This window comes from Cinclus cinclus, chromosome 1 (genome assembly GCF_963662255.1).
Source record: "Cinclus cinclus chromosome 1, bCinCin1.1, whole genome shotgun sequence".
NCBI classification, from domain to species: domain Eukaryota; kingdom Metazoa; phylum Chordata; class Aves; order Passeriformes; family Cinclidae; genus Cinclus; species Cinclus cinclus.
This window is the reverse complement of record NC_085046.1, coordinates 33379949-33400673: the sequence shown is the minus strand read 5'-3', so window position 1 is coordinate 33400673 and position 20725 is coordinate 33379949. Positions and strand designations below refer to the sequence as shown.

Genomic DNA, 20725 nt, shown 5'->3' with positions numbered 1-20725 from the left:
AATTCATAAGAGGGTTAATTTCTTATAACATTGAAGAATTTTCAGGGTCTGCACTGAGCAGCAGTTTATGCCATCATCTCCATGGTAGAACAAATGACGTTTCTACTTGGACAAGCTTTGTTTTATCGGGATCAGTAACCTTATCAGCAGCTGACCCAGAACTATAATATATGTTTGTGAATAGATAACATATGTCACAGTGAAATGCAGACTTGCCTCATAAGCAGGAGCATATAATGAAGATTTAATAATAGCAAAGACAAGAATGCACAGATGTATACGACAGTAATGGTTTTTTGAGAATTGCAGCATTTTTATTCACATTATTAGAGCAGAATCAATTGTGTTATCTTGTTTACTTCATAAATGCACTAGTGTTCACATATAAATGCATTGCACAATAATTTTCATGTTGCCACACTTGCTTGTGAATTTTTTGCTTCGTTCAGAGAATATTTTGATACGAAGAACATGTGACCTAGTAGGTAGCAGAACAGAGAATGCCTTTTAGTACTTGAAATACAAGGTAACCGTGGTTCTCAGAGGACCTTTAATTTGCTTGCATTTTCAAAATTGCTAGGTGAAGTGGATTTGCTTAGTGCAAAAGGAAAAAAGCTTTGAAAACATACTGCTTAAATGGCAGATTGATGCTCTTTAATTTAAGATACAGCATCCCTGCCCCCAATATCAATACTCTGTCATTTTTCATGACTTATAATAAAGGGAGAGGAATGATGGTAAGGTCCTAAGATATAAAACAAGTCACCCATGTCTTGTGCATTTTGACATTAACACTTCTCTTCTCTGACCTTTGACAGATTAGGCCTTGACCCAAAGCTGCTGGCCAAAATCCTAAATATGAGCTCAGGTCGCTGTTGGTCAAGCGATACGTACAACCCTGTTCCTGGAGTGATGGAAGGAGTACCCTCAGCTAACAATTATCAAGGTGGCTTTGGAACAACACTCATGGCTAAGGTACATAACACTTGCATGTCAAATATGTGCAGTTGCTTCTCTCTGGGCTTCTAGCAAATGGTCTGTCTTCTCAGTGAAAAATTGTGATTACAGGATAATATATTGATTATATATGAGATTATATGCATGATCTTTTTGAGTTCTGCCTTAATAAAGGAGTCCCAATGGACTTGCCGGTATAGTGAGCGTTCAGCAAGCCATTTAGGTGCCTCTTGCATGACTGCTCTAGAATTTGGGAGCCTAAGTTCAAGAGAGAATTCAGGGAAATCCCAGTGACTTAATTAGGTGCTGATAGTGGCATAACCGTTTCAGATTTTGGGCCCACCCTCTTCCAGATACCTTTAACTGTGCTACTGGACATGCTCTCTGGCAAGCCCTTCCTTGCTAAGCCAATTGCTTGTGTGCTTGTCCTTCTGCCTATGGTCATCTGGAATGCAGAAAGAAACCCACACCACCACAGGCTGATCTCCTGCAGATTTCTGCACCATTCTGTGAGCTCTCCTGAATTGTCTTAGCTGGTGACAGAAAAAGGAGTTCTCATGAGTAAATACCTAGTAATCTAAATGGCTTGTCCACAAAGTGGGAGATCTGGGGTTTAGGTCCTTTTCAGCAGTAGGAAGTTGAAAACCTACAGTTACTGCCATCCCAGGAGAATGCAGCTATTGCCATGCTCTTGGCTTTTCCAGGAAAAGCGCTGTCCCGAGTCACTTTGTGGTCAGGAAAGCAAAGCTTTTTGAGGCCAAATGAAAGTAGGCAATGAGGTCAGAGCTCTGCATCCCATGATAGGACACACAGTTTTAGGAGGGAGATGTAGAACTCTGACTCTTGAACTACTTCTGCACTGAGCACAGTGATTGCCTAAGGTAAATTATAAAATCAGCTCTGGAAGAGATGTCTCATCTGAGTGCAGGAAATAATTTCACACTGTATATCCATTTCATGGCAATAATGTCCTGAGGGAGGCATTTGAGTTCATACAGGATAGGTTTTATGCATACCAGTTCATTGAGTGTTCCCAACTGCACTGCATTCTGTCCATTTTCAGCCCTTCCATGTAAGTGGAAATGTAGCACTTAAAAATAAAGCAGCATTCTCAAAGCAGGTGAAAAAACTCAGATATTACTATGCAAACCTCCAAAGTGCTGGAGCTCCTGTATATAATACCTGCTTATTGATACTGGTCATGTCATTTTGCAGTTGACTTAGGACAACTGGTGCATTTGCATACTCAATGAAATTAGCCAGTTTCTCTTCAGAGCAGGTCCAGAGTGTTTTGTATGTGGTAGCACCAAAAAACTTTGCTAATGCTGCATGGCTCACAGCCTCTCAATGGCTGCTACATTTTATGTTTATAGACCAATGACCAGGAGCTTTCATTTCTTTGAGGAATGTGTTAAAATATTGAAAAGTAGTGGTTTTTACATTGTGTTCATGTAATTGAACATTGAGGACAATAAAGTGTTGTTTAAATTACAGATTTTGAAAAAGCATTAGGTTATTGCTTGAAGTTTGCCAGGCAATTAGAGATGAGCAGCCTGATCTTGGCCGTCACAAAGCTTGTTGCCACGTTGTGTGTTGTTTTCAGAATGTTCTGCCTGTTATGCCATGTTTCACACTGCAGTCTCTATTCTCATGATTGATAGCTCTCAGTCGTGTCCAGAAGAGCCTCATAGTATAAATGCAATGGGGCACACGTTTTCTTCCCTCCCTTTTAAGTTTCTTTGTAATGGGTTGCTTTTTTTCCTTTGGTCTGCTTCTAAGAGGGACCTTTATCTCCCCTGGAAGATGCCATGAAAGATCTTTAATTGAAGGAATGGCAGCCTGGTCTGTGCCTGTTGAAACTGCCAGTTTTTGATTATAAAGCATCAATGATAATCATAAGAGAGTTCCTCAGAGAGATTTGTGATTGCTGTTCACCTCTCCTTACAGTCCTGAAGAGTGCCTTCCTTAGGCTAGAATCCTCAGTAAGCAGGAAAAACATTAAATTCCTCTCATGCCTCTTGAACTATGCTCTGTTATTCTATATAGGTGGAAGATTTCTTGAATAAGTAGCCAAGACAGCTGATCATGTTCAGGCTGTTATTTGGTGCAGTGGTGACCCCTTTTAAGACACTGCTTTTTAGATTGTGGAAAGACTTTTGCTACTATCTATTTCATCCTGATGTGTGACATACTATGCAGTTTGTGAATTGTTTTAGATGAGGACTTTTTTAAGAGAAATGCAGAGCACAGTTTTGGCACTTAAGGAATAAAAAAGAATATATTCAAAGGAGAAAGAGGTACTTAAAACCCTGAGGTTGAGGAGAAAATATTCCACAGTGAAAATATCTAGGAATGCCTCAGTAACAGTCACTAAACACAGTCACTAAGCTTCAGGTTCCTCCTCACATATCAGAGATGGTGGAAGTCAAAGACTTTCTTAAAAATATTTTGTCAGCAAAGTCTCTCAAAGCCAGAGGAGCCTTATTTTAAATGTTTACATCAGAAAAGTTTGCCAGACACTTCTGAGAAGTTGTTTGGTCTTGAAATTTGATACTGAAACATACAATTTCGTCAACTAATGTGAAACCTGCTCTAAAGGTTTTGCATTTTTAAAAATCTAGTTTAGTTTACCACACCATGTTTGTGTCCAAGGCTTTGGGATGCCAGAAGTTCCATCTTTCATTGACAGCACAGTTACAAATTAAATGTCAACTTTGGATCCTGAGAAGAGCTAGATTTATATCATACTTCTCTTGAGTCATGTCAAGACAGCCTTTGAGCTTTATTCCAAATGGCAGTTTCATTTTTGTCAACTGCAAAATAAATGTGAGGAACCAGGTAATTCCAAAGAGGGAGCAAATTGTGAAAGAGAATCTGTTTCCCTATTCTAAGCCGAGGAAAAATGTTAGAGTATTCAGTGCAATGAGACATCTGGAAGATGTTGTCAGTTTCAAAGACTATGAGGGAAGCCATAAACTATGCTCTCACTTTTACTTCCCCAAATAAGTCAGCAAAGGGAAATTTCTTTCATAGCTGCTTTGTAGTATTTCACTTGAAGAATCTTCAGCCTCAAGTGAAAAGGTGCAAAATACTTCACAAACTGAAGCTAAAGATAAGCTTTACTTGCATTTTCTTGGGTTTTTTCCTTCAAAATTCTAATTTATAGGATGGAGTTTTAAAAAAGCAAAACAACCTTCCTGGACTTCAGTCAGGAGTCCTTGTCCATTTGACTATTGAAATTTTATTGAATGTTTCAACCATCTTGGAGCCAGACTTTCCTTACTGAAGTGAACAGAGCTACTTTATTGCCTTGGTTTAGGAATGCTGTTCCCCAATTTAGTACTCCCACAAAAAAAAAAAATCCTGTGAGCTGCTCCCCTCCCACTCCAGCCAGAGACACAAGAAGCAGAGATTATGGGTTGAGAAAAGAACCATTTATGGGAAGCAGCCATGAGATAAGAACACAAACAGTACCAGCAACAATACTAATAACAAAAGAGAGGATGATTTAAATGCAAAATGCTCACCAAGCCCAGGACAATGAAAAATAATGGTGGCCAGACCCATCCATCACACTTTTCTGCAACCAGAAAGGAGCATCCTTTCTTCCAGAAAGCCAGAGTTCCTTTCCCCACCCCAGCAATGACATAGGATGGTACCAAATAACACTGGGGTCTTGGCCATGCCCACATGGTGCAAGGCTCCACCCCCTGACAGCCACTGTGAAAAATTAACCCTGTCCCTTGCCAAAACCAGGACATTTATGAAGTTGTATTTGTGCTAGCTGTCCATTCAAAAATTTCAGGCATTGTTTCTGTGAATGTCCCTTCAGGGAGAAATAGATCACAGTCACCAGTACCAATTACCAAGTACTGCCACTAGTTTGGAGGTAGATGATTTTGCCATTCTGATATTTCATTGCATAAGTTAAGCTTTCTTGAATAAAACGAATAATATGGGAACAGTTTTCACAGAGGGTTTATATATGTCATGAAATATCTTACTGTATGCAGGTTAAAGTAAGTGTTCCTAGATTTATCAGCTCATCAGTCTTTCAACAGAGAAGAAATTATCTGCCCTGAAGCAGATGAAAACTATTTTGGATCCTGTGACATCTGATATGTGTGTTTTTCCCATTTTCCTAGAGCTTGAAGTCATTCGAGGGTAATAGGAAAAGTAACTATAATTCTGATTTGTATCAGAATGACCTTTATAGAGCCGATTTACAGATCGAAGTGACATTTAGAGAGTAGAGTAAGATCTTGAATTTCCTTGTGCTAATTCAAATCCAGACACACAGAAAGTAAAGACCTGTCTTGTAAGTCATCCCTGAGAAGTCAAAGGTGCTCTCAGCAGTACTACAGTCTTTCAGTTCTCCTGTATCAAGGATGGGGACCATCTGTCAGAGTAGGGGAAGAGCATCTTCACTTACAGACTTGCAGAGCTGTGGTGAAGAAGGCTTTAAGCTAAAGTTACTGGGGGAGGGGGAACCTGCATTGGTCCCACTCCTGCCAGTTTGATGCCAGTGACAGCAGTAGCTGTCCAGAAACTGAAGATGGATTACAGGTCCAGCAGGAGAGCTCCTGGAGAGCAGCACAAAGGAATTACAGCCGTTCCAGCCAGTAAATTGGCTTCATCAGGACTTCAGCAGTTTTAAATGACCCTATGTGAATTCTGTGTGTGCATGCCTGCAGGGCTGTGGTCTTAACTGGCATCACAGAGACGTGGTGGGATGACTCCTCTGACTGGGATGTTGGAGTGGGAGGATTCAGGCTCTCTGTCAGTGACCAGCATGGAGCTTTGCCTGGGGATGGAGGGGAAGTCGATTGAGAACTTATGGGTCTGGATTAAAGGGAGAGTAGGGACAGGTGACATTATAGTGGAGACTTTCTGCAACCCATCTGACCTGAAGACTGAGCAGATGAGACAAATATAGACAAATAGGATCTATTACAGGGAAAAATAGTCTGAGTCTTGCTTCCAGGTTATATAGTGATCTAGAATATGAAAATTCCTCCTGTTATTAAGGTGGTGCCTGCCTAGCAAAGTCTGAGGGCTTTCTGTTGAACAGCATTGAATTACTATTTTAAAAAGACAAACTACACAAAACCTGTTTCTTCCAGGTCTGAATTTTTAAGGCTGGAATATTGTACTTGTTGGCAGTAGAGTTCTTATTACAGTGGAAGCCAAATAACCTATAATATATACATAGCTGTTTATGTCCTTGTTGTTTCTCCCCTGACTTTTTACCTTTTTCTTTCCTTCTGTTCTTCCTCTGCCCTTTTCCTCCCTCTTCTTGCCCCCCACAGGATCTTGGCTTGGCCCAGATTTCTGCCACCAACACGAAGACACCAGTTCCTTTGGGCTCCCAGGCACATCAGATCTACAGGATGATGTGTGCCAAAGGCTATGCCCTGAAAGACTTCTCGGCTGTGTTCCAGTTTTTACGTGAGGAGGAAAGCTTGTGAGCTGTCCTTTGGAAATGGACACAATAACAAACCACTTTTTTTTATCCTTGTAGTTCATTCAGGAAGTTTGTGGATTTAATCAAGTACTGTGCATCCTGCTCCCATACAGATTAATCATCTTTGGCTGTCCAGATCACAACGAACTCCAGAGTTCCTTTATAATTCTTGAAAAAGCAAGCCACAGGGAAGGGATTGTTTGGCAATTAGCCAAAAGCAAGTCTTTTTTTTTTAAGAACCATCAAAGTTTTTTTCACTAGATGCAATAAATAAATATTTTTTTATTAAACACTTAACTGTTCACATATAAAATAACTTACATTATGGCTACAGACTTAGTTGAATCATGAAAAATAAGAGAATGTTTTATTGCAATTTTATCAGATATAGTGATCTATTAAAATTTAAAATGAATACCTTATGGAAAAAGGGAATATATATATGTTCACTGAGGAAACACATCTTGAGGTGGATTTTTCTTTGTTTTGGACCTACTAGCCTTGAGTTGATAAGAAGTTAATTTTTCCTGGGATTCAGGTTGCAGATTAAGTTTGTAGGCATGTGTTCTAAGTGGAAAGCTGTTACACCATGTTTACCTGATAGACTTAGGTTGAATAATACAGAATGTGTGTTCCTCTTGTAAAGCTCTGTTATTGTATTTTGCTAACCCAGTTTTGTATTTTCTTGTATTCGTCACGCATTTCCAGAATTCAAGATCAGCACTTAGCAGAAGTTCTAACAAAGTGTACATTTGTTTTAGGTAGTTACTAAAGTATTTTAAATCTAAACAAACCCCATTATTTTGAAAAGAAATAAAATCTATACTGGTAAATTCTTGCTGCATGATTATTTGCCCTTTGTTTTGGTCCAATCTTGTACATACAGTATTAGCCAAAAACTTATACTAAGTAGTCTTATTTTTTAATTTGCTGGGTTTTCTACAGATTATCAGATTATCTTGCAAACCCAAGCCTTTGAAAAGCTCTTGTTATGAAATGCACAGTAATACAATTGCATATGCATTACCTTAACCGTTCACATCTCATTGGTCTTGCCAAAGTGCAGATACATATTTGGCTTTATGCTGATTTTACTAGAACTACTCACATTCAAAGTCTAGGCTTAATGATCAATTATGCATCTACACTCCTGTTTTGGTTGTGTGATGGATCCTTTTATAAATGCACATTAGGTTATCAAAATTGTGTGCTTGAATTAGCTCAGTTCTGTCAATAATCAGACAACTTGGACACTCTATTCCAACAAATAAGTAATGTTACGCAAAAATTATTAAACAGTATTAATTAATCTTTTTTCCTTTTGGCTTTCTTTGAAAACTGTTCAACATTCCAGGTGATGCAGGGATTTGGGATTCATTATTGCTATATATGAGTATAGGACTACTGAGAGCAATTGTACTTTTAAAAAATTGTTGGACTCTCATTTGATAACAATGTTGTTTCTACAGGATTGCATTCATTCAGAAATTAGACACAAAACTACTTGTAGCACAAACAGCCACTCAGGTGCAACATGGCACCATAGTTGCAGATGTGTAGTTTGACCTTTGCTAACAAGATCACATACTACAACATTTATTTCCCATGGGACTCCTGCCTCACATAATACAAAGGGTAGATCTAGTCTTGTTGTGAATTTGGGGTCAAGTAGTGAAGGCTGGTTTTGACAGTGGGATCCTTTTTCATCTGGACGTTTTATAATGGATGAGGTAAGGAATTATAGGAGTGTCCTGGTCCTCTGTATTTAGCTTGAAGATGTGTCGAGCATCACAGCTCTTATGAGAGACTCTTCCTTCTGCTGTCCACCTCAGCCTGTGGCAGCATTTGGTGTGGAAGTGTTTGCTGGTAATCCTGGGTTTACCTGTAGGCCTGGACTTGCAAGAATCGTGATAATTCCTTTTCTGAAGACATTACATGCACATATAATTGTTAGGAGTCATGAGGGAAGATAATATGCTCAGTGAGAGAATTTTTGAAGGTTTTAGCCTCTGAAATCATAAAGCTTCTGTTAAATATGTGGAACCCTTATTGTTATTTTTATGTTCCTCTCTTGTAGCTTAGGCTTTCTGGTGTTCTTTTCTCCTCCCTCACAATCTCTCATCAGATTTTTAATTCTAACTCGAAAGCACAGGGTGCTCAATTTGGAGGAAAGGCTTCCAGAATGCCATTTTGACAAACCAAAAAAGTGTTCTGTCATCTCCTTCTTGGAGGAGGATTGTGACTGAAATTAAAAACAAACAAACAAAAGAAGAAAAAGCCAAAACCCCAGCTTCGGGGCAGACATCCAGCATGTAAAGTTTTAGAGCAAGCGGTTAGTATGGCAAAGTCAGAAACAACTTTTTAATTAAATGTTATTATAGAAAGTGCCTTGAAAACTTCAGTGATGTCCAATACCTGAAGCCAGTAATACGATTTATATTAGAATACTTTTTTTTATTAATTCTGCAGGAGAATATTGTATGACTGTGTATGTATAGTGATGATAGTACATGCTAGCTATGGCTATTCTGCGTGTATATATATGTCTGTAATGTATCTTTTGCTTGAGGTATACTTCTGCTCTGTGGAAATTAGGCAAATACAAAAATGATTGGCACTGTCAGAGACAGGTTTTGAAACTGTAATTTGTTCAGTTGAACAGAAAGATAATAAAACTAGTTGAATTTCTACACTAATTACCATCCAGTACATACACATAAAGTGGGTGCAACAAATTAATGGCATACTTTGTAAATGTCTCAAAGTCACTTGAAGTTACTTCTTTTTAAATTAGTTTGAATCTCAAACTAGCCCTCCCATCATGCTTACTTTGGAAACTCACCTATATCAAATGCATTTACAGACTAATAAGAGAACATTGACCACCAATAAAAGTAGTGATTTTTTTTTAAAGTCCTCAGCAGCCTCTTCTCATTTATGATTCAGTATAACCCATCTTAAGCAACTATTTTGGTGATTGTTTAACAGAGGAGGCCTTCTATTAAAACCTCTGAGTACTGTATTGCTTTAACCTTATTCATGGCTCTTACAAGCCTCAGGAGGAGATGTTCTGACCAAGTAAAAGTATTATATGTGATAGCCTGGCTCTGATTTAATCAGTGGGAATTTGGCCATTAAGTACAATACTGCCAAAATTTCAGTGTATGTTGAATGCCCCACATGGTTGCGCTGCAGATGTGGCCAAGATGCAGCTGTGGAGCAGCTCAAGCACATCTCTGTAACTGGGATTGTTTCACATTACTGGCATTAGGATTATGAGAAGTTGGGGTGGTGGCTGTGAGAGGAAGGAGCCAGCACAAGCCACTGAAGTTTGTATTGCCAGTCTCTATCTGAGCCTTGTCCCACACTGGATGAGAGGAGAACAAAATAGCTGCTGTCCCTGCCTGCATGAGCACAGAGCTACCTGTCTTCTCATCTGTTTACATCTTAGAGCTCTGCCACAAGGATATTTTATCAAATGGCTTACAGAACTGAAAGACTGAGGCCACCCCTGAAGCAGGAAGAGAAAAGCTGCCATCATACAAGGGTTACTGTATTTATGCAGTAGATTGAATTTTTTTAAGTCTGCCAGCTTAATTTGTAAGATCAGTTCTATCCAGGCACAAGTCTGAGAGTACTAACTTGATCAGAAGTGATATCTGTTGCTTTTGATTTGGTTTTACACCATCATCTTCTTCTCCTTCATATAAAGACAGATGAAACTCAGCTTTCCTCAAGAGAAGTTAAGAGTATTGTCTGCCTTTGTAAGACTGGCTAGTAAGCTGTGGAAACTCTGAAGTGGTTTGGAAACTTCTATGGTGTTTCCTTGATGTAACGTGGAGTTGGAGTTCTCTGCACTGTTTTAAACTTTAGGTTTACTAAAATACTCTTAAAGTTTGGGGACTTGCAGACATCGTTGACTTCAATATCAAGTTCTTAGAACACTTTCTGCAAGCCTTGCAAAAGTGAAAAATAACACTTCAGGAGTGGGAGAACTTTAGTTCAATATCTACAAGTTAGAATAAATGGTGCTTTTGAGAAGTTCAAGCTTTCAGTAGCAAAAATGTATTTTCATTCTGTGCAACACCATAATGGATGTGTGATCTTTAAAGGCTGCTGATATTTTTAAGATTTGTTGTTTTCTGTATATGCTTTGTCACAACCCGTCCAGCTTGCTGGCATAAATTTTTTTTCCAGTAAGAATAATAGCAATGATTACAAAGTTTTCTTGGGTGGACAGAAAATTAATATTTTTATGGCTGGTATGTTCAATAGATGTATGACATGGAACTAGGCATCCATATGGCAATGATTTTTTTTTTTGGCTTTGGCATTCATCGTGGATTGTGAGCACTTGGGGTAAATTGGAACAGGTGGATAAATCTTCCTAAAGTACTGAATGTCTCGTAACAACTCCTGTATAATTAAAAGCCGTCTGGCTCTTTCTGCATTGACACCTAGCTCTTCTTTTTGACCTTGACCCTAAGATGAGGTCTGGATTTTCATTTGAAGAAAGAAATAACTCAGTCTGTTTCTACATCTAGTTTTACTGAGCCTCCATTACTGATGACAGAGTTTGGCTTGTTAGAGTAAATGCTGTATATGGAGTTAATGTGCTAACATATGTTTTATGAAGTTCATTGATTTCAAAAAGTCTTGGAACACTGGCCAAAAACAACTGAAATCTAACTCATAAAAAGATGTTTGCCTGTACCTAAAATGCAGCAACTCTGGAAAGAAATGCAAATGGTTTTACAATACATTTCAGTCCTTACAGCATTTTTGGAAAATAAATCAGTTGTATTATAGTATTTTTGAAATTCAAAGGAGAAATGGGACAAGTAAAACAAAATTTGTAGGCTTCAAATGTGGCCAGGTGTAAGCTTTATTTGGCCAGAATCAAGTGTTGCTGCTCTGTCTGAGACTGTGACAAAAAAAGTACGCAGGCAACTTAACGGCACAAACAGTGGTAGGGAAGAAACTTAAGGAATACTTCTTGAATTCTCTGAGCTACTTGCTTTGCTCTGAGTCTCCTTCCAACTGATATAACAGCATTAACTGGGCTATAACCACAGGATGCAGGCACACCTGAGCCAGCTGTAAGGTAGCTGGTTTGTATATCTTCAGCTCCCTAATCGCAGTCTTTCCTGGGTAAATACTGGGCCAGCAGTGCTGTTTCCAGTACTTTAACTGTCTAGTTTGTGGCTAGCAACAGTGGGCCATTTTTGCTTTTCAGTGATGCTACTTCATGGCTGTGGAGCCTGGAAGCTCTCATTGACCAATATTTGGTAGGGTAATACATTGGGTGTTGTAGCTGCTGCCTGTTTTACAGCATCCTTCTGGCAGTCTGTGCCCTGTTGCTTGTTCCTGTGCTTGTACAATGCCTAAAGGTCCCCTTGGTGTTGTGTAATTGCGTCAGGCAGCAGTTGAGTCGCAGTCCACAAAAAGACTGACATCAGTCACTCCTCTGGTGTTTGAAGCTGAGGCTTCAGCACTGGGATTTAAGATGTGCTTGGGTTCCTCCCCATTTCTATTTTCAACGTTTTCATACAAGCTCTGCTTTATTTGAACCTATACATTGCAAGGCACCAAGAGCTCACAGTATGTCAGTTGGTTGGAATTTTTCCTGTATTTGACTGTGTTAAAGCTACATTTGCTATTCATGCTCAATAAAAACCAATTCCTGGTCCTTGTTAGGAGACAGGGAGAAAAACACAACTAAGCAAATGGAGATTGGTGGGTCTCAGGACCTGATGCCAATATGTTATTCTCACTGGAAAGCCGTTGAATTTTGTCCTCACCTCCTATTGCTATGACTTTTTTTCTTTGCTTGTCCCTGGGTAGATAACTGTTCATTTATATGGATGCAAGCAGAGTCTGTGTTTTATAAAAGAGAAGTAAGAAGCATCTTGTGCTGTGTGACCTACTGGGTCTGTCAGGGGAAGGTGGTTCCTTGTAAAACAGATAAGGGGGCCACAATCTGCTCCCTCTGGCACCATGATAAAGATGGAGACAGTGAGTCTGCAGACATCTGTAGATACTACCACTAAAGTCACAGCCTGCAGAATGCAGCTCCTGTCCCACATCACACCACCCAGCTCTGCTCTCTGAGCAATAAACATCACACTAGCCTCTCCAAACTCTCCCTGGGGCTGCTTGTGGCTCTAGTTTTGGCAGCTTTGTCTGCCTTGGCCCTGGCTGCCTGGAATCTACTTCTGCATTTCTTCCCAAAAATTCCTTTCCCAGTTATGTGCCTGAGCTGACTGTAGGCCTTCAGTATGCCTACAAATAAGATGCTAGGTCTTAACTTGCACTCCATGTGCTCCCAATAGTGCCAGAAAGCACATAATTAATGTGTCTCCCTTGTTTCTTCCAGACTTAATAAATAAATGAAGCCATAAACAGTAAGCCAAAAGGATGGGGATGGCAGGCATTTATGGGGTAGTGGGAATTTTTCATTGAACTGATCGTTGTTCTACTGTGTTACTGTGGTATCTTGGCTTTTTTCTGAGAGCAGGAGCAATGTAGGTTTCTTTTCAGATGAAGAGGAGCCAAAACTGCCTCTATCCACTGACCTGTGGCTGTTACTTTGAAACAGACTCATTGTTTTATTTTTTTTACAGTAAAAACAAAATGTCTCTTTTTTCTTTTGTTTTTTTTTTAATTAAAATGTAGCTAGTTTTCTTAGTATGATTTTTTTAAAAATAATTTTCCTGCAAATGGATGCTCTAATCAGTTTGCTAGTATTTTACTTCCTTCTCCATCTGTATTACAGCCTGTGTAATATAGGCTACATATAACATCTAAAATCACATTCAGGGATCTCTGAGAAACTCAAGTCTTAAGGTAACCCTGCCATGGTGCTGTTAATAACACATTGCAAACAAGAAAGTAGTAAGTGGAAATAATGCACTCATTTAGAAGTAATAAACCCTTTGATCTTTCTTTGAAGCAAGGGTATATGCTTAAACTACCAATTCAGGGACAACCAGATGCCCATAAAGAGTGGTTCTTTGCTTTGATAGAAAATCGCTGAGGCCTGCCCAGCAGCTCTGGTCTGTAAACAGATTAGTTAAGTGCTCATCAGCTCTGATTTGCATAGGACAGTCTTTGCACACAAACCCTACTTCCAGCCTTAATAAGCTATTTACTTGCAGGAAGGCTACTGGTTTCCTTTTAGCTAGATATCTCAGTAGAAAATTGCTTTGTGAGAAGGGGCAGGATCCTGATTTGGAAATAGCACTGTTCCTCTGCATGGATGTTAATAGGCAAGTGGTGACTGGCAGTTTGGTGTGTTTGCAGAGTCTCTTTAGTGAACAGCTGTGGGAATTAGAAAAATAGCTCGTAGCTGAAAGTGTGGAGAACAGTTACATCTCTCTGCTCATCAGTGGCTTTCAGCCATGGCTTGGTAAAGAGCATACATGGGAGAGGATTGGGAAGTAAACATTTGTCTCTGCTGGAGAAGGATCCCAGAGCTGAAGTGTTCCCTCAAGAGGATTTCGCTAGGCTGTAAAATTCTCATTGCCTTTAAATAAAAATAAATGCCTCATGGATGCTTGGTTTGTGTGCAGAGGTTGTGTGCAGCCTGCAGATTTATCACTCAGATTTTTCCCTATTTAAACTTCATTTGATCACCACAATTACTTTTGTCTGATACAAAGGGAGGTCGGTCTCAGCCACAAACGCAGCAGATGGTGAGATTCACCCTAGAGTATAGAAAAGCTGCAAGAAACCTGTGCCAGTTATCAGTAAAAATGTTTCCTCATTTCAAACATTTTAAAGTATTTTCTCAATTGATTTCAGCCTGGCCAGCAGTTTGCTTTTCTTTGAATCAAGAAAATAGTGAGACGGCAACTTTTTCTATATATCAATATAAGTATATCAGAAGTGGGAAGAAAAATGCACAGTATTCCTGAAACCAACTGTGAACAGTTTCAGTACAAACCTGCTGCAGCTGGAAAGGTCTTAAAAATTATAGACTAGATTCTTTATTAATGATCTCACAAACTTTGGGGTGACAGGTCTACAAATAAGGATATAATGTAGGTGTGTGTGTTTTAAAACAGAGTACTGGCATTAGACACAGGAAAGTAAATTGTGTAGTTCTGCCTTGCCCTTGTAACAGTGAAAAATGTTATGGATCTGTTTTTTCACTGATTACATTAATTCCGTTTTGTGTCCCCCTTTGCTTGGAAAGTAAACTTTGGTTAGTGCCTTTGTGCCTGAAAACATGGGGTGAAGGGTTGGAATGAGAAAACTACTTATGATTTTCACAGGCAAGGTAAATATAGTTATAAATTCTTCCTCGTATTTTGGTTTTCATCATTTATTTCATCAGCCAGATGCTAGCTTTTCATTTAGGATATGATAAGAACATTAACCAAAGACTTCCTCAAAAAATAAAATCTGAATTATTACAGAGCACTCTGCATTAGCCCATCAACCGTCTGCCTTTGAAGGCTTGTGTTCAGCCCCTCAGTTTTATAGTGCCAAGATTCAAATATGGGATTGCTAGAGGAAATTAATTACTAGTAAATTTAGAACAAAGGAAAGAACCTGCAATTTCACAGCGTGTAAAACACCTTTTGGAATTCTTTTCTCTCTTCTTGGAAACCAGTGTGCCAAATTCTTGGAATTATTTTAAAGATCTTGGTAAAATAGTTAGCTATCCAAAAGGCAGAGTAAAACCTTGTGCTTAAGGATATAAATAGCTGGCTGAAAATTATTTTGTCTCTAGCCACTTTAGACCATGTCTATTCAATATTAATTGCAAATCACTGCAGGCCTTGCTTTTCTGATGTCCTGAGTGCTGAGTGTGGCTACAGGCAGAGTGGAACCTGAAGGAATGAAGTTGTGAGACATCCTCAATCCAGAGATCTACAGCTACTGCCACCTTCCCTTCAACCCCTGTCAGCCACCTGTGTCCAACCAGGGGCAGCAGTGGGCTCAGGGACCCACATGGCTTCACACATCAGGTGTCCCACAAATCCAACAGTACCTGCATTTTTCTGAATTTTCTGGAACTGTCATCTGTCTTCAGCCACTTCTTAGATGCCTGAATCTGCTCATACTTCTTCATGCCTTCTCCAAGGAGGACAAAGAAACACCTGCAGTTTTAGAGTGTATAAACCTGACTTTTCAGTTGATGCTCTTGCTGCTGGTTCTCACTTCTCTCTCTCTGAGAGTTCTCTTTCATTGTTGCTTCCAATTCACAGTCTGTAAAATATTTCTCTCACCTGCCTCCTCCCACAGCCACTCTGTCATGTGGTCTTCTCCTCAGTTATTCCATCGCATCTGAACATGCATTTCTTTGTCCCAAAACACCATCCACAAAGATCTGTCATTCTCATCCCTAAAGGCAGCATATGAATCCACCTAGCTAGTTTGCCTTTCTTTCTCCTTGTTAAGTAATATGGCCTGTCTCCCATGGCTCTCATGCTCCATTTGAGCTGCACCTTATTTCTCTTGCAGCTTTGCAACCCTTAATGCTCACAGAGGTGTTATGCAGGTTGTACAGTCAGTCTGAAGAGTGATTCCCAAATCACTCTTGAAGTCATTAAGGAGGTTGGATTTTGTGTCACCACATTCACTCTCGTTTTTACATCTTGTATCTTACTCCTGCTCCCTCAATTGGCTTTTCAACTAAATTAGCATCAGGTGTCCTCTCACCTCTCCTTCAAAAGCAGCTGCATCAATACCAGTCTCTAGGGCTGTGTCCAAAGCAGTGATGTAGTCCAGAGCAGGAACCTGCTTTACAGCATATTTTCTGACCGTACCCATTTCCCATCCTTGAATGCACATTGCAGAGGGATCCCAGAGTACATGAGTAGATTTTCTTTCAAATGAGGCAAAAGAGAAGGATGGTGTTTCAAGTCTGTCTCAGGCATTTTGATTTGCCCATGGACTTTCTGAGTACCAGACCAGACTGCAGCTGGTCTAGGAAAAAGCTCCAGATATAGAACTTTTACAGTGTAAGCAATGGCTCCTCAAAAACAGCTGTGTAGTTTTCCAGATTTTTCTCCTCCTGTGCTGCTGGGATAGGCAGATCCTGTACATCCTTTCAGCAAATGTGATTTTTCACTGATGCTGTAAACCTCAGTTTATTATTTTAACAGTTGAGAAGTATCTGTGCCTCACGAGATCAATGTAAGATTACAAGCCTGAGTCTTCCAGCAGTGTGGAGCTGATCCTTCTTTACTGAAATTGATTTTATACCCAAGCACACTTATGGGCTTCTGCAGGGATTCCCTTTATGTCTTCTAAAGCCTGATCCATGTGGAAATGTATCTTCTGTTCGGTGAAATGTCATGTGCATAACCATATTCTGCATTTTTAAAATGCGCAGTCTAGGAAGCATTCTGATACTGGCCTCAACAATTGTTTCTCTAATGCAAGAGTGGCAACACTCAGGTTCATATTCTTATGGAGCTAGCCAGGTTATTATTGTGGAAAAAAGATATAGAAACTTGATTTTAAAACTGTTCTCAGTGGCGGATTGTTTTTATGATCCCAGATTTTAAAAGATTTCAAAATACATTTTCATTCATGAAAAATGTGTTTTAACTACATAAAGGCTGACGATTCTGCTAGTTGTAAGGAATTCCTTCGATCATGAGCTACAAAGTCCTTGGTAGCCCTGGTAGTAATACAGGGTTTCCAACACATTATTCTCCACTTTATTTTATTTATTTATTTTATTTGAAAGCTTTTCTTTCCAGAAGTCACAAAGGAAGACTAGGAAACAGTAATCATTGTGGAGGTGACTTTTCCACTTCCTTATCTTTCATGAAGTTGTTAACAGTAATTTATAGTTGCTCAATTACATTGAGATGGCTGGGATATTTCTACATAAAGTAATAAAAATCAGTTTGTAGACCTTATTAATTTACTGTGTATCGTAAAGCCTAACAAATTGTAGTGTACTAAAAGAATATTACAAAAGTATTTACTAAAAATGTATGATATTGAAAGTAATTCTGCTTCTTGTGTATTTCCTTACCACTGTGGGAAAAATTATCATAGCATTAGGCATATTCATCAGCTGCATGGTTTAGCAAACCTGAGAACTGCTGTGCACTTCTGAAAAAATGTAACAGATATTTTTTATGCATGCACACATTTTTATTTCCTTCTTGTGCCACGTGGATGTGATTCTTCCTTAAGCAAGTAAAAAACTCCGAGTGCCTCTGAAGTCAATGGAAATTTTACCGTATATTTCAATGACTTTTTATCCCATATTAATTTTTGGGGGGCATAATTAAAATTTAAGTGTGTCTCTTCAAGTTTAAAAAAGTGTCAGGTGCTTTATAAAGATCAAATTTTGTAATTTAATCAAAACATTTTGCAGGAAATGATGTATATGAAAAGTGAAGCTGATTCCTGATTTGTATTAGTGTATGACAGGTTCTCTCAAAATGGGGGAAATTGTCTGGACTTGAAAGTTAATATCAACAAATTTGTTGATGAAAGGCAGCCAAATATTAGATATCTAGAAATCGGGGGGTCAGAGTTAGGAACATGGGATATTTAACATTTTCAAGGTCTACCCAGTGTTGAAAGTTTCAGCCACCGCTCTGCTCAATAACTGTCTGTCACCCCTGTGGCTTCAGGCATGTGAACAATCACAGAATCCCAGGATAGCTGAGGTTGAAAGGGTCCTCTACAGGTCATCTGGTCCAACCCTGCTTCTCAGCTAGGGCCATCTACAGCTAGTTGCCCAGGACCATGTCAGATGGCTTTTGAACACCTGCAAGGATAGACACTCCACCTGGGAAACCTGTGCCAGTTATCAGGAAAAATATTTCCTGATTTCAAACAGAGCCTCCTGTATTTCAGTTTGTGCCCTTGCCTCTGGTCCTGTCACTGGGCACCACTGAAAAAAGCCAACAATCTCCATCCTCTTCACACCCTCCCTTGAGGTACATGTATGTATGTGTAAGATCCTCACTCAGCCCCATTCCAGGCTGAACCAGCTTGCTCAGCCTTTCCTCACTGAGGTGATGCTCCAGTCTCTTCACTATCTTCCTGGCTCTTTACTGGATTATTTTCAGTATGTTTTTTGTCATGTACAAAACTACACATTAGCATAATTCCCAAGGGCAGGGCTTGTCTGGGGAGCAACGGGGACTAAGCTCTGGTTCTCTGCACGTCCTGTACCAACGTGTTCCCCACAAATATCCAAGCATGCTGGTCTGCAATGAGATGGCTTCGTGTTCCTCTACGCCACGGTGAGGTTAGAAACCTGTGGCTTCTGTAGCATTCTGCCCATAAAGGGGCCCCTTCACAACTGTAGGGATCTGCAGGGCCTCAATGAAAGAGTAAACTATCCTTTCTAAAATAAAACTAACTTGTTCTATTCTTGCTATTATAACCTAAACCAGCAAAAAACAGGCTCTAGGTGAAAGAACTGCGCTGTTTCCCAACCCAGCTGTGTAAAAGGGGGCAGAGGTCTAAGGCAGAAATTGTTCCTACTGTGCAGTAGCATTAACTGTGAAGTAAATGTTTATTACTGAGGGAAAGTCTTTTGCCTGATACTCTACTGGGTGCTGTAACTTCATCTTTTCCTTTTGTTGGCTCTATGACTTGTGAAAGTCTTAATCAGGGTAAACTTTGCAAAGGCCACCCTGAATGTAGTGGTGATACCCTATCTGGAAATGTTCTGCTAATGGCAGAGGAATGTACTTAGAATTTAACTGTCAATATTTTCATTTGTTGTAATTTGATGAAGTATGATGATTTTGCATGTGTCAGCCTAAATCTTCCATTGGTCTAGGCTGAAATGCTATCCCTAAATTGAGATAACAAATAGCAAACTGATCAGAAACAAATAACAAACAGAAGGAAAATTTGAATTGACTGGATAGCTATTTGCTGTGAAATATTCACTCAGCCCTATAAATAATGTTTTGTTTCTCTCCAGAGGAAGAATGACTTACTTCACCAAACAGGTAAAATAGAAAAAATAACAAGACCCTAACACACTGAATCAAATGAGAAAATAAAAACTGTGATAGATGTGACCTTTGGAGAAGTGTTCAATTTTGTTTGTCATTGCTTGGAAATAATGCAATGTACTTTACAGGAGGTAAGAGCCAGGCAGGAGAAATGTCACTGTTTTCTTTTATTATCTTAATATGGAATGCAAGTTTTTTAATAGATCCAATATACTTTAATAGATTGCTTGTTTTCTTTCATTCACAGGGAGGTTTATGTGGGATCACAAATGGATGTATTCCTCCACCTTGTGCTTTATAGCTCATCACTGTCACACATGACATCAGTATTGCTGTTATGTGTGAATGTATCTACAGTTTTTTTTCCAAGGGATTCTTGGTCCTTTAGTGTGCTGATGAGCTGCTTTTATACTTTGTTTCTTCTGAGTTAGATCAAAAGAACTTGCATATGGCCAAGCCCCTTGCAATAGACCTGATCCACTTCCAAAACCATGCCTGGTGACAAATCTCATCTTTCCACAGTTAGTTTGCATGTTCAGTGTGTAGGCATTTTCCAGACACTATACCCCCCAAAATTAAGTCTCTAGTCTCATAGAGACCCTCCTCAAAGAGCCCCTGGCTACCTTATGTTCCCCCTTCAGTTACCATCTACCTTTAAGGAGGGAGCATGCGTGTATTGACATGCAAAACCAAGCTCCAAAGAAGTGACCTGCGGTGTGTGATAATTTCTCTACCAAGTAGCTTTTAAATTAGAGTTAACCTGAGATTTCAGAGTCTGCTCATTTGCACATCAATATCCTAGTGCTCCTCCTTAGCACTGGTGATGTCCCAGTGTTACTTTTAGGATAACGTGGCTAGCTTTGATATTTAGAGATATGCGCACATTAGAAGGTTGGATGTGATCCTGGATGAAGTTCCAGGAGTGTTTTGGCCAAATGCACAAGGGCATATGTTAGTGATACAGTAAGAACAACATCCTGGAAAATACTCATCCCATGAATGCATTATGATAGGCAAGGATGTGTTTTGAGCAGCTGCAGACAGATTACACCAGCAGATGTGTAATTTTACTGCAGGAACATCACCTATTCTGGAGCTTCTCCCAGTGCTGCTACACTGGCTGAGGGCACCTTGCTACCTGACCCTGCATAGAGAAACCATGCCAGTGGCATCCTGCTGCACAAACATGGTCTTGGTGTGTGGAAAAAGGTTCTGAAGAGCAGCGCTGGCTTTCAAAAGATGAGGTGAAAAACAGACCTGTTATAACACATTTAAGGTTGGCAGTCCTGTAGTGGCACAGAGATGCAAATTCCAGTTCCCCTCCAGCTTTTGATGTTGAAAACTGAAACAT

General features: G+C 39.5%; 1 protein-coding gene across 1 annotated transcript in view; it reads left to right on the top strand.

The window, feature by feature from the left end:
* Window positions 1-6671, top strand: part of HIBADH (3-hydroxyisobutyrate dehydrogenase) — an 83004-nt gene extending 76333 nt beyond the window's left edge. Inside the window, exons 7-8 of the mRNA XM_062495966.1 lie at window positions 819-975; window positions 6267-6671. Coding sequence (XP_062351950.1) covers window positions 819-975; window positions 6267-6425 — 316 coding nt within the window. The 3' untranslated portion in view covers window positions 6426-6671. The remainder of the gene's footprint in view (window positions 1-818; window positions 976-6266) is intronic.
* Window positions 6672-20725: the final 14054 nt, after the last annotated feature.